Below are 14,044 nucleotides of genomic sequence, written 5' to 3' on the forward strand. Positions count from 1 at the left end.
AGGCAATACCAGCCTATACACATTGTTAACTGGCCGGATGCTATTGACGTAGGTATGAATTTGAACTACTGTAATGTGAGGAATCTCGGAATTGACAATAGTGTAGAAAGTGAATTGGAAAGTATTGTAGACGGTGTGCCAAACGTAACACACGAACAAAGACGAGGTCTGTATGAAGTAATAATGAGGAATAAGAGTGTGTTTTCAGACAAACCGGGACTTGCGGAAGGGTATAAATGCAAGTTGCATGTAATTCCTCACGAACCATTCTTCGTGAGACCGTATGCTATACCGCTGTCCAAAAAGGAAGCAGTGCAACGGGAGATAGATAAGATGATCAAATGGGGAGTGATTGAAAGAAGTACGAGTCCATACAATAACGGTTTGGTCATTGTAGCAAAACGGGATGGTAGTGTGCGTATTGTGATTGACGCACGCACGTTGAATAGAGTCGTTCAACGCGAAACAGACAGACCAGAGAGTATGGAGGAGATTTTGCAACGTTTTCATGACGTTAAGTTCATGACTAGCCTCGATCTGACGGCTAGTTACTGGCAAATAGAACTCGAAGAAGAATCTAGGCCATACACCGCCTTCTTGTTTGCGGGCAGGTGTTATCAGTATAGAGTACTGCCGTTTGGACTTAATATATCTGTGTCCGTATTCATCAGGGCCCTTAGATAAAGTGCTAGGACCGGCTTTGAGTTCAAGATTAACTGTATATGTTGACGACCTATTGTTGGCCAATGCCACTTGGCATGACCATTGTGACCTGTTAGATGAAGTTCTTAGAGCATTGCGCCGTGGCGGAATGACTCTAAAGTTAAAGAAATGCGAATTTGTGAAGCAGGAACTGAAATTTTTAGGGCATGTAATTACCACTGCTGGTATTACGAAGGACCCAGAGAAACTAGAGGCAATAAAGAATTGTCCTCCACCCAAGTCTAGGAAACAGTTAAAAAGTTTTCTAGGGTTAACAGGATTTTATCGTAAATTTGTAAAAGGACAAGTGTTTAATGATGAAAATTTGAATAACCTCTTACGCAAAAACGTTCCGTTTGTGTGGACTGACGGGTGTCAGGCCGCTTTCGAGAGATTAAAAGACGAGTTGGTAAGATCTAACATACTATTTCATCCTGATTTATCGCTACCCTTCCATCTGGGAACGGATTCGTCGAATTACGGGGTGGGGGTAGAACTGTTCCAAGAAGTTGGTGAAGGAGAGGACAAGGAACACCGGACGATAGCGTTCGCGAGTCGAACTTTATCAAAAAGTGAGCGAAACTACACGATTTCTGAGAAAGAGTGTCTCGCTATCGTGTGGGGATTCAAGAAGTTCAAAGGTTACCTATGGGACCGTAAGGTGATTATTCATACGGACCATAAGGCACTCACTTATCTGAAGGATTGTAAACTACTTCACGAAAGACTGACTAGGTGGTCGCTGTATTTACAGCAATTTAACTATGACATCTGTTACGTAAAAGGGACCGACAATTGCGTAGCGGATGCGCTGTCGCGGTTGCCCGAGTCTAATCAAGATGTATTGAAAGATGAGTCAGATGGAGTGGTCAAATTATACTATTTTAAAGAAGTTGAGGGACGTAAATTAGTAGTGGACATCTGTAAGAATCTACGTCGTCATCAGAACGAGGTCGGTTGTTTAAATATGGTGAAAACCCGATATGACGAAAGGAGTCCAGAAGGAGAGAAATTAAGAAAGTATTACAAGATATACGATCATATCTTGTACATACGTAAGGGTGAAGATAGTAATATTTGGCGGGTATGCTGGCCCACCAAATACGTCATGGAAATAATAGACTACTACCATTTAGCGTATGGTCACTGTGGACCTAAGAAATGTACGGAAAAGCTGAGTGAAGTAGTGCATTTTAACAACACGTTAAAACGCGTTACTGACAGAGTGAAAACTTGCGATTTATGTCAGAAGGTGAAGGTTACCAACTGTACGACTCGTGGTCCTATGCAAAGTATAAGGCCTAACGACACCTTTGAATTACTGTGCGTGGACTTGTACGGACCTTTGCCCAAGTCATCAGGAAACTTTGCCTACATTTTAGTAGTGCTAGAAGCTTTTTCCAAGTTCATCAAACTATACCCGATTAGGAAAGCTACAGCCAAAGCGGTCTATAGCAAGCTTGTGAACGATTATTTTGTTCATATTGGCAAGCCCAAGGCGATTCTATCAGATAATGGGGCACAATTTACTTCTAAGTTGTGGAATGAAGGCATGGAAAGTAATGGGGTCGAGGTGATCCATATTTCAGCTTACTGTCCGGCTGGGAATCCCGCTGAGAGGTATATGCGCGAGCTAGGCCGACTTTGCCGTACCTATTGCCATCACAATCATAGGGCATGGGGCAAATATGTAGCAGTATTTGAGAGAATTATGAACACCTTGAGACATGAATCGACGGGATTTTCTCCAGAGGAAATCCTGTTGGATGACAGAAGTAAAAGTTTAGTGGAAGAGATAATCAAATTCCCTCCACGGATTGACATTAGTATTGGTGTGAAAAAAGATCGTTTGCGAGAAGTAATGAAGCTAAAAGCCGATGCTCGCATACGTCGTCATGACGCTAAAGCGCGTTTTGCTAAGTTTGCAATCGGAGACTTAGTACTTGTAAAAGCTCATGAGAAATCGAGCGAGATAGACCATGAAATCTCTAAATTTAAGTTTGTTTATAATGGACCATATAAAGTCATTGGTATACCTCACACAAATGCTTATTGCTTAGAGTATCCAAGCTCTGGAAAACTATTAGGTATACGGAACATTGTAGACTTGAAATTGTACCAACCTAGGATCGATTAATACCACACAAATGGGTAATTTGTACAGTATGTAAAATAGAGTGTAAGATTTAACGATTTGCTAGATTGCCATGCTTTTGCCTGACCTAGAGGTCATTAAAGAAGTTGTAATTAATAAGTAATTAATTTTGACTAAATGATTTAAGAGTAACTGATTAGTAATCATCGGAAAAATCCAAGCTCCTAGTTTAAGTTTTCAGCTGAGTCACAGTAGATTAAGGAATGTAAATATGATTTTGTAACTTGCTGTAATATTTCATGAATGTGTGTTTTTATTAGTCATTGCCGATGTACTTAGACGCTGTTTTAAGTTTCAGGCTAGTACATGCGTGTGATGATGGACAGTGTTGAGTTATCCACTGTGATAGTGTTTATGGACTCCTTGAGATTACTCGGGAGTGAGTTTTTCCGAAAGAATTCAGTGAAACGGACGTTCTGGAAACGGCGTTACAAGGGCGAGTGAGATCACGCGTGCCGCACAGGCGGGCGCAACAATACTGGCAAGGCTGAGCCGCTGTCGGCTCTTGTGTCGCTGTCGGCTCTTGTGCCGCTGTCGGCATTCTTTGTACTCGCGAGTACGGAATGTGGAGTTGCTTTTCTTCCCGGACAGCTGATGTGAAAGAATTCTGCTGTCAATATTTACGTTTTTTTCGACCTGCTGTATATTATTTTCTTGTTTAGCGTTAATTGGACATGACGAGAAAATTAATTATGAAAAGGTTACATAAAAATGTGTATTCTATGTAATTAATCATTAGCTTGCGTATTTTGATATACCTGTTTTTTATGACCATGTACTCTGATTAATTTTGCAAATAGTATTCCATTTCTTATAGTGTTACGAATTTTAATGATTTTGGAATAGCTAAACCATTTTCTATGTTTTGTATGAATTTTGATATGTTGTCAACCTGTTTTACTTTGTGCAAGATGACAGAGTGGAATAAGATTAGGAGTATCTCCACTCAATTATTATTGTATAAAAATTGGTTTATGATTAATTAGACGAATGCTAAATTTTTTTGATGTTTTGAGCGTATGCATTTCCGCTGTTTCTTTTTTGGGACATTTTCTGAGTCTGTTTACGTTACACAAACATCCTCAGACAATGTGGGGCACGTGTAACGCCGGAAATGCATAGCCTCCTATTTCCATCTATTGTACTATTTTTTTCCTTGCTTTGTTACCTCAAGATATGACATTTCTGTCTCTTTGTATATTGCAATTGTTTTACTGTTTGTATATATATATATTTATACATTTATGTCGATGTATAATTGGTTTGTTTCGTAAATATTATTTGTATTTTTACGCTGGGTCTTGCCTAGGGAAGACTGCTATCGAACGATTACGTCGATAGGTCGTGTGAAGAATCAAAGTGTGTAGGATCTTTGGTAGTGTTAACTCTGCCGCGTGGAGCGCGGGCTGAGCAGAAGGAGTCTGGCTGGAGTAGCGAGTGGAGCAGGTGTGTTGTGTGAAGCTCCCGCGAGTTGCCGCGCTTTCGGGGTTTGGCAGCATGTAATTGCGCTCGACTTGCGATGATAGTTTCTGACATGGTGTCGCAGACGGGAAGCATTAGCTGGCGCACATCAAGAGCCCGTTTCGTCTGGTGACCGTGTCGAGAAGAAGGCGCGCCAACATCCAGCTTCTGCAACAGCGACGGCCGACAATGAGTGGCTGTCGCCACCTCCTCGATCGACGGCTTCAAACCTTCAATCAACCAACAAGGAAGACTGGAAGCACGTAAAGTTTTAGAACTGTATGGCAGACCTCAGCTTTTAAAATTGTTCCATTTGCCTCGCAAAATTACAGCAACTTAACATGAACCTTTGTTGCTCATTGTCCCAGTTGCATTACCAAGCAGGGTCCCTTCCTTTTCCGGAATGAACCCGAGTGTCGTTGAAATTCAAACGCCAGCATCATTTTATTTCACTGCTTTAATTTCAAACTTCAGTTAAGGTATTTATAGCTGGCTACGATATTTAGATTGCACGAGCACAAATTAAGAGTGCGAGTTTTGTTACCGTATTTTAGTTACCTGTGACTGCAGCTCAGCTTGGTACGTACTACATTTTACTATTGTTAATTGTTCAGAATCATTTAATTCAAGTTCAAAGTTAAATCTCTTATTTCTAAATTGCGTAGATTCAAGTAGCTTTTGAAATGATTGTTGAGGTAGTCCAAGACTAACCGTATTTTACTGAATTTCGATGTGCTTCAGAAAGAAAGCTCACTATTAACTTCAGTCACTAAATTAACTTTCGATTTTCCGGTTTTATTAATTCTTTTGCTAAATTAAGTCAGGGTGTAGCGAAATTTATTACTTCTGACAAACTTTCAGTTTTCACACTACACGTGTCAACCTTCAGTTGCCACGCTTCTAGTGCTAATTATATGTGTAATAACCTTTCTTTTTCAGTTACTATAGTAATTGTCCTTAGGACTGGCGACCGTGATTTCCCCCAAATCTCAAATACCTAATTACCGCTAGTTAATTGTTAACGTAACGGCTGCACATTTACTTTCTTTATTAACTTTACCCCTTTTCAAAATTAATTTCCACCAGTTTCATTAGCACATTTCCTTTCATTTAGATGTAACCCTTTCCTCCCTCTTCACCGACAGGTTAACTTCGGTGACGATTGCTTTTCCAAAACTCCCATTAGGTACACGCGGTTTCATTTTTCACTGTCATTAAGTTCGGTAAGTGAGGGGGAGGTTACAATCAAAACCATTTGCAAAATGAATCAGATACGATATGTATGAGGGTTGAAACTTTAATAGAGGCTCGTACAGAAGAGATACGTGTTTCAAAGTTTTACTGACCTTCAAGGTAGTCACCAGCACTGTGTATAACCCGTTGTCAGCGATGTAGAAGTCGTAGGATATCTTAGCAGTGCCAGTTGTGTTGACAGTTCGAGAGGCTCTGTGTATTGCCCGACGAATTTGTAACAGCTCTGAAGCGAATGCCGCGAAGTGTTTCCTCCAGTTTAAAAATCGAGTTGAACTAACGAGGGCTTAAGTCAGGGGAGTGCAGTAGGTGGTATAGCACTTAGCAGCCCCATCAGTCAAACAAATCAGAAACAGGTTGCACTGTACGTGCTTGAGCATTGTCCTGCAAAATGATGGTCAGGTCCTGCAGAAAGTGTCATCACTACTGTCTCTTTTCTGGTCGTAGGTTGTGTTCCAAAAACGAACTGCATAGATACACCGTTGGGTGGCTTGCGGAGTATAAATGTAGATGTAGACTTCACATCGCTGTGAACGGGTTATACACAATGCTTTGAAGGTCAGCAAAGCTTTGAAACCCGTGTCTATTTTGTATGAGCTGTAAATAAATAGTTGCCACTATTCAAGTTCCAACCCACGTATATGGTGCGAAAAGTAGCAACTGTCTCTGAATAAGGAAAAAAGGAAGGTCATCCAGATGAAAACGAAAATAAATCCGTTAAGTTTTAGTTACACGATAAGTCACACATATTTTAAGGCTGTCAATTCAAATAATTGCCTAGGAATTACTATAACGACCAACTTACATTAGAACGATCACATAGATAATGTTATGGGGAAGGGTAACCAAAGATTCCACCTTATCAGCAGAACACTTATAAGATGCAACAGGTTTACTAAAGAGACTCCTACACTACACTTGCCAGTACTCTGTCTGCAGTATTATTGTGCCATGTGGGACCCTTACCAGGTAACATTGACGGAAGACATCGAAAAAATTCAAAGGACAGCTCGTTTTCTGTTATCACGAACTAGGGAAGAGAGTGTCACGCATATGATAAGCGAACTGGGGTGGTAATCATTAAAACAAAGACGTTTTTCGTTGCGGCGCGATCTTTCCACGAAATTTCAATCACCAACTTTCTCTTCAGAGCGTGAAGATATTTTGTTGGCGCCCGTCTACACACTGAGGAATGATCATCATAATAAAATAAGAGGAATCAGAGCTCGTACAGAAAGATTTCAGTGCTCATTTTTCCTACGCGCAGTTCGAGACGCGAATGACAGAGAAAGAATCTAAAGGTGGTTCGAATAGCCTTCTGCGAGGCATTACTGTGTGAATTGCAGAGTATTCATGTAGAAGCAGAAGTCAAGAAAAGGCTAAATGCGAAAGCATTTGAACACATTTTATAGCTTTGTGTATTGCGCAAACATGACAATGCAACCCACCATAAAGAAGTATCTGTGTGGCAATGGTTTGTGGGCAATAAGATTCTTGAATGGACTGGCTTGCCCAGAATCGCGACTTGAATCCAGTGGAACACCTTTGGGATGAGATAGATCGTCGACTTCGCTCCAGACTGCAGCGTACAACATCCCTATTTTCTCTGGTTTCGGCTCTTGAGAAAGAGTGGGTTGCCATTCTTACACAGGCAGTATCATTTAAAATGTCGCCAGCATAGTTCAAGCTATCGGAAACGCCAATGGTATATGTCCACTAAAAGGTGTCCGTATAGCTTTCATCAGATAATGTGCGTGTATGTTGGACACATCATTTACCATGTTACCCGCGTACACCAAAAGACCAATTTATTTTATTGCACGTTGTTACCAGTATTGATTTTACAATGAATCATTTTTAAATTTTCTTGAGAACGGATACAGTCGCTCATCTGTAATCAGCGTTCTTCTTCTTTCTTCCTTCGTTTCACCCTCTTTGGGGTACGCTGGATCAAATGGTTCAAATGGCTCTGAGCACTATGGGACTTAACTTCTGAGGTCATCAGTCCCCTAGGACTTATAACTACTTAAACCTAACTAACCGAAGAACATCACACACATCCATTCCCGAGGCTGGATTCGAACCTGCGACAGTAGCGTTCGCGCGGTTCCAGACTGTAGCGCCTAGAGCCGCTCGGCCAACCCGGCCGGCTACGCTGGATCAATCATTTCTTTGTGCGTTGTTTTCTCCTTAGAGCTCAGTATTTCTTCATTCTTTCTGATCTTCTTTTGCTCTCTTCTTCCGAGATGAAGGGTTTGGACTTTTGTGTAGATTCTTCGTGGAACCTTATGTTTTAATCTTTAGTAATTAATTTGGCTGTTCGATCGATAAGTAAATTTTCTGAAATCTTTAATTCTGCTAGGTCTTTCTCAGTTTCTTTAAACCAGTTGGGTTTCGTTTTGCGGTTACAGAAAAAGTCAAAGATTTGTTTAGTTAATCTGTTGGAATTCATTCTGAGAAGATGACCATAAAAATGTATTCTCCTTTTTCGCATAGTATCTGAAAGTTTTTCAGTTTTATTGTAGAGAGTTTCATTTTTGATGTATGTAATCTTATTGTCTTGAAATTTTGGTCCTATGGTTTTTCTTAAAATTTTCCTTTGCTTTAGCTCAAGTTTCTCCATTTGGAATTTGAAATTCATGTGTAGTGTTTCTGCCGCATACAGTGCTTCTGACTTAATCGCTGTCTTGTAATGTGTAATTTTGGACCCCCATGAAAGGGAGTTTTTGTTGTATGTATTTTTTGTTATTTGGAAGGCCATTCAAGTTTATTTTTTCTAGATTCCATTGCTTTGCTTTCTTCAGCATTCCAACTAATCCATTCTCCGAGATATTTGAATTCTTTTACTGCTTCAATCTTTTGTTCTTGAACTTTGAGGTATTTACACGAGCGCTTGATGTTTGTCAGTATCTTAGTTTTTTGAAAGGAGATGGGAAGACTTATTTTAGCTGCTTGTTTCTTTAGTTCAAGGATTTACTCCCGTGCTTCTTCCATTGTTTCAGCAAACAGGGCCATATCATCTGCAAAAGCAATGCAATTTACTTTAAGGTTCTTCTTTTTGCAACCCTATCTTATACCACTCTTAATATTTGTGTTCCATTCTTTGACTACTTTCACAAGCTCACAATTGAACAGCAACGGTGAGAGCCCATTCCCCTGTCGCACTCCCGTTTTTATTTCAAAGGGTTCCGATAATTCGCCCATAAATTTAACTTTCGAAAATGTATTTGTTAGGGTCGCTTTTATAATATTAGTTGTTTTCTTATCCAAACCCATTTGTGCCAGGACTGATAATAGAGATTCTCTATTAAATTGCATCATATGCTTTCTTGAAATCAATGAAGGTGATTACGTATTACTTTGCCCTTGATTTTTGGTATGCCATGATGTTTTTGAGGTTTATGGCTCAAATGGCTCTAAGTACTATGGGACTTAATATCTGAGGTCATCAGTCCCCTAGGACTTATAACTACTTAAACCTAACTAACCTAAGGACATCACACACATCCATGCCCGAGGCAGGATTCGAACCTGCGACCGTAGCAGCAGCGCGGTTCCTGACTGAAGCGCCTACAACCGCTCCGCCACAGAGGCCGGCTTTTGAGGTTTAGTATTTGTTCCGAACATGATCTAACTCTCCCTGGTATTCCCAAATTTGCAGGTCCAATTGCAGCCCTGCCCTGTTCAAAAGGACTTTAGAAAGAATCTTTTATGTTATATCCAGCAGTGATATTCCTCTGTAATTGTTGGGGACCATCTTCAAACCTTTCTTGTGAATAGGGTGAATCAGAGCTGTTCTCCATTATGTGGGGACCTCTTCTTCTTTCCAGATTTTATCGAAAACACACTTAAGGGATGTCATTGCATTTTTGTCAGCCTTTTTCCATAGTTCGGCCACTATTTGGTTTTCTCCGGACGCTTTGTTGTTTTTAAGTTTTGAAATGACCTTCTGTAGTTCTTCAGCGTTCGTTTGATAAACAGGCGCTGTTTCTCACTTTAGTAGGCTTTAGAAACAGAAATGCGTCGTCCTTTTACCAATAACTTTACGTAACCACTATGTGCAATAGCCTGCAGGTAAACAACAAATGCCAGCTGAGGCGCTTAGGCTAATCCTCCCTGATCCCCCAGACATGGCCGACTGCAGCGCCATCGGCAGTATTGCCATTCGTATCGTGACAAGTAGTTAAGAAGCAACGCAGCAACATGGGCGCTTCGTTGTGGTCAAAGAAACTCAGGTAAATACCAAAGGAAACTGCAAGGTGTTATATTTAAGAGCACTGTTCACAGTGTTGATTCTTACATATTTACATATTTAGAAGTTCGTGATGAAGGAAGCTACATAGCATTGTATTGTCTAGTATGAATTGTAAATTGTATAGCTCTTATCATTTTGCGCCCGCATCTCGTGGTCGTGCGGTAGCGTTCTCGCTTCCCACGCCCGGGTTCCCGGGTTCGATTCCCGGCGGGGTCAGGGATTTTCTCTGCCTCGTGATGGCTGGGTGTTGTGTGCTGTCCTTAGGTTAGTTAGGTTTAAGTAGTTCTAAGTTCTAGGGGACTGATGACCATAGATGTTAAGTCCCATAGTGCTCAGAGCCATTTGAACCATTTTTTTCTTATTTTGCTTTAAGGGGATACGGAAGGCAATTTTTATCCCTATTCTGCCCAATGCTATTTTACACTTTGAATAGGTACACTTTTCAAAAGAACTATAAGTGATAGAAGAATAAAATTTTTATTGCATGTATATAACATATATGCCTCAATTTACAAGTAAAATGAACATAATACCTTTTATGGTTTTGAAGAAAGGAATCTAATTCTTTCACTAGTAAAATTTAATATTTCTTGTACATTAATTATTATAAAACAGTTTCTGATTGTTTGGTGGTTGTCAGCTTACTTGTAATAACTTATTACCATCTGCAGTACAAATTGACCAAATTTCATTTTCCTGACCCCATTAGTTTATCAAATAATGGAACCTAAAAGTAAAAAAAAATGTAGTTTTGAGAAAAATCCATTTAAAGTTTAATATGCAATTCTAGTTAGTTATTGATGAGAATTACTTACCACTAATATTTTCCTGCACCATACTGAGCATCATCTGAATCATACTGATCTTCTTTTCTTCTCTTGGTCCCTCTTCTTTTCCGTCTGGCTTCTTTTGTGCATTTTAAATTAGCAATACCTGCTTTGTGGATTATCTCTTTATCTATTTGCACCAAGGATTTTGCAGTATTTCCACTATATTTCATGCCCAATAATTCCGAAACATTGAAGCATAAAATAGCATCACAAATACCAAATTTGACGGTTGTAAGCTGAAAAAATACAGTTTTCGGCAATCGGTTCCAAATGACAGAATGCACATACTCATTTAAATTTTGGATTTTCCCATGAAGACATTTCTTCAACAAAGTATCTACAAAGGTCTCTAAATATGAGTTTAATTTCATTCATTACTGATGCAGGTAAAGAATGTTTGTGGTAATATCTGGCACCTCTCCTGTACTTGACCAAGTGTCGGGATCATTCGGGCATTTTCGTTTGTGGAAAGCTTGTGGAAAAAGATAGCCCATACAGCTTTTTTCATGTTTTATAAATTCCCTACATTTCTTCTTATGGCCAAGCCATAACAATCTTGTAATCGATATTTCAACATTTGTCAGGCAACCTTTACCACCTATCTTCTTATCATCTTCTAATACTATTTTTGATTTTTCTTTCACTAATCTTCTCAACTGGATCCCATTCTCTTCTGGACATGCCCAATGCACTCTAATTTAGAAATTGTGACATTAGGACCATAGGGTTGTTCTGCACATACCCAGCCACAAGCCTTGCTGTCACTGTCCCCAGATTGCACAGGGCGTCAGGAAAACCGTCATATCTGACGAAAAAATTGTCGTATTTATATAAAACAAAACTGTTTCACTCAGAAAATACCAGGCATTTCAAATATGCAAAAATCTAAAAATCGAATTTTTGGAGCCCACTTGCCTTCCGTCTCCACTTAAATGATATTTCAAAATATCCTATGAAATAAATATATCAACGAGTTCCTGGCCAGGCCGTGAAGGCCCAAGGGATGCCTGCCCGTCTTGTCATCCTCTGCCTTGCGTAGGTGCGGTATGGAGGGGCACGTGATGAGCACACTGTTCTCCCGGACGTTTTGTAGGCATTCCAGACCGTGGAGCGGCCTCTACTCGATCAAATGGCTCCTCAGCTGGCATCACGAGGCTGAGTGCATCCTGTACCAGTCCTCCTACCAAGGAAAAATCCCTTGGCAGTACCGGGAACCGAATCCGCAACCTCCACATGGAAGCCATCTAGGCTGACAACAAGTACTTAAACACGTCAGTCAAAACGTAAAAGTCGTATCGCATTATTGGAATGTCCCATGGGGTGAGTTCAGCCATATGTCGGAAACGGTATTCTTCCTTCGCGCACATTGGCCTCTTTCCTTGTGGAGATGTGACAGTTTTGCTGTACATAGAGTGTAGCTGAGTTAATGGATGCGTAGGTAGTGTCGTGTTTGTGTCGTACGACGATGATCACAGAAGGAAGATAGTGAAGCCTGGTGCGGGTACACGGTCCACTCCTCTCGAATAGCACGGCGGGGGCTGCTGAGCTTAACGACCTCATTCGACAGATGGGGCACCATCAGTAGTGTGGCATGACCTTATTTCATGAGACTCTGCGGCTAGGTTTGAAATTCGTATTATTGCTTGACATTGTCACTGTGGGAAGATATGCGACCTGTTGACTTAAACATGTGTGGATTACAGGGCCATCTTCGTATCAGTCTACAATTTCATTCTGTGTGTGACATTCATTACACATCGTCGTATTTCTAGAGCTAGGTCGCCCTAAAGTAAAAATCTTTGTTGGTGGTGTAAATTGACAGTGTTAATCACTAATCAAATATTGTTACAGTGCCCATTTTTCTACAGACACGTACAAACGATCCACAGCAATGATAGTTGCATCTTCCATCCGTGGATGTAAACGAGATATCATTTCTATCATTTGTAATGGGAACCAGGAAGTGTCTGTGTGACAGACGACGATGTGTAATGAGTGTCACACAATGAACGACATTTTAGGTTTACCTGAAGATGGCTCGGTTATGAGCCGAAACCGGTAATCAGTAAAGAAAAATTGCGATATTGACGTAGGAATTTCTGGTAGGCACTCCATCGAGGTCATGGTTCAAATGGCTCTGAGCACTATGTGACTCAACTTCTGAGGTCATCAGTCCCCTAGAACTTAGAACTACTTAAACCTAACCAACCTAATGACATCACACACATCCATGCCCGAGGCAGGATTCGAACCTGGGACCGTAGCGGTCTTTCTGCAGTCAGATGGTCTGATGATTACAGCACTTTTATTGTTGGGGTGTAGAGATCTATTCTTTTTCCTGTTTTCAGTATCACTGCAGTACCAGTCAGATACTACGAATTTTCTCCGCCCAGCGACAATGATGACTATGCATTTTCACTAGTGTGCTAGTATTTACAAATACTTTAATATATCACGATATGTGAACATACTTAAATACGAGCGTAGTTCCGTGCCTACATCTGGCACAGTTGATTCACACATATTAACCTGTACTGATCTTACAAGATGAATCATAAAGTTCAGCGATGATTTCTTCTGGTGGATGATAAATTATGCATGCTGACTCCATACAATCGATGGACATGCAGTTGCCAGATTAATCGACGGTCTAGAGCACGCTGGATCGTGTAACTGGTGTACATTAGACTTTTAAAAGTATCCTCTTAGACTTTTAAAAGTATCCTCTTGTAGCTTGGTTCGCTCTCTCTCACAATACAGCTTAATTGTTGGTGAGAAGACTGTTGCTGCGATCAGTATCACTGATGCAGAGTGGGAATTTCTGTGGAACAAGAAGGTAATCTACATTGATGTCTTTCATAGATGCATCTACTCATTCACAGATAACACGACTTTGCCATCACTTTATTGTGGATTTTAGAAAACCATCATTGGATGGAATTCACGATCTATCATCACTCCCACACTGATGTGTTTGCTGGCGTTGATGTTAAGCGTGTAAGTCACGTTAAATAATGTTAATTTCATGTTGGGCGGCATCTCCTCAGGTGAGGGCTGTCCTGCTATGCGTTTTGACATGCTTACTGTTCGAAAGTTCTGACACAACTTAATGAATGAACTATCAACTGCTTCCCATAAATAACCTATACATAAAATATTTTTTGTGTATAGTCATAACAACTTAGAAAGTTGGTCGTTTTTTTTGTGTTTATTAATCAAGCATCTTACCCTTACAACTACAGCAGCTAAATGGATTTTATTAACTTTTATTTCACATTTGGGCACTGACTGCTTATGGAGGAAGGAATTGGAGCAACTACTATCTCCTCCTCAGCTGCTTGTGTGTGGGCAACTAGCTAGAGCCCTTCTCCTCCTAAGTACTTGTGACAT

The 14,044-nt window shown here is 40.4% G+C and overlaps 1 protein-coding gene across 1 annotated transcript in view; it reads left to right on the forward strand.

Annotated features, from left to right (window-relative positions):
* Nucleotides 1–9,700: 9,700 nt before the first annotated feature.
* LOC126146965 (uncharacterized) overlaps nt 9,701–14,044 on the forward strand; it is a 47,955-nt gene continuing 43,611 nt past the window's right edge. Inside the window, exon 1 of the mRNA XM_049915655.1 lies at nt 9,701–9,804. Coding sequence (XP_049771612.1) covers nt 9,773–9,804 — 32 coding nt within the window. The 5' untranslated portion in view covers nt 9,701–9,772. The remainder of the gene's footprint in view (nt 9,805–14,044) is intronic.

The sequence above is a fragment of the Schistocerca cancellata genome, chromosome 2, assembly GCF_023864275.1.
Source record: "Schistocerca cancellata isolate TAMUIC-IGC-003103 chromosome 2, iqSchCanc2.1, whole genome shotgun sequence".
Taxonomy (NCBI): Eukaryota; Metazoa; Arthropoda; class Insecta; order Orthoptera; family Acrididae; genus Schistocerca; species Schistocerca cancellata.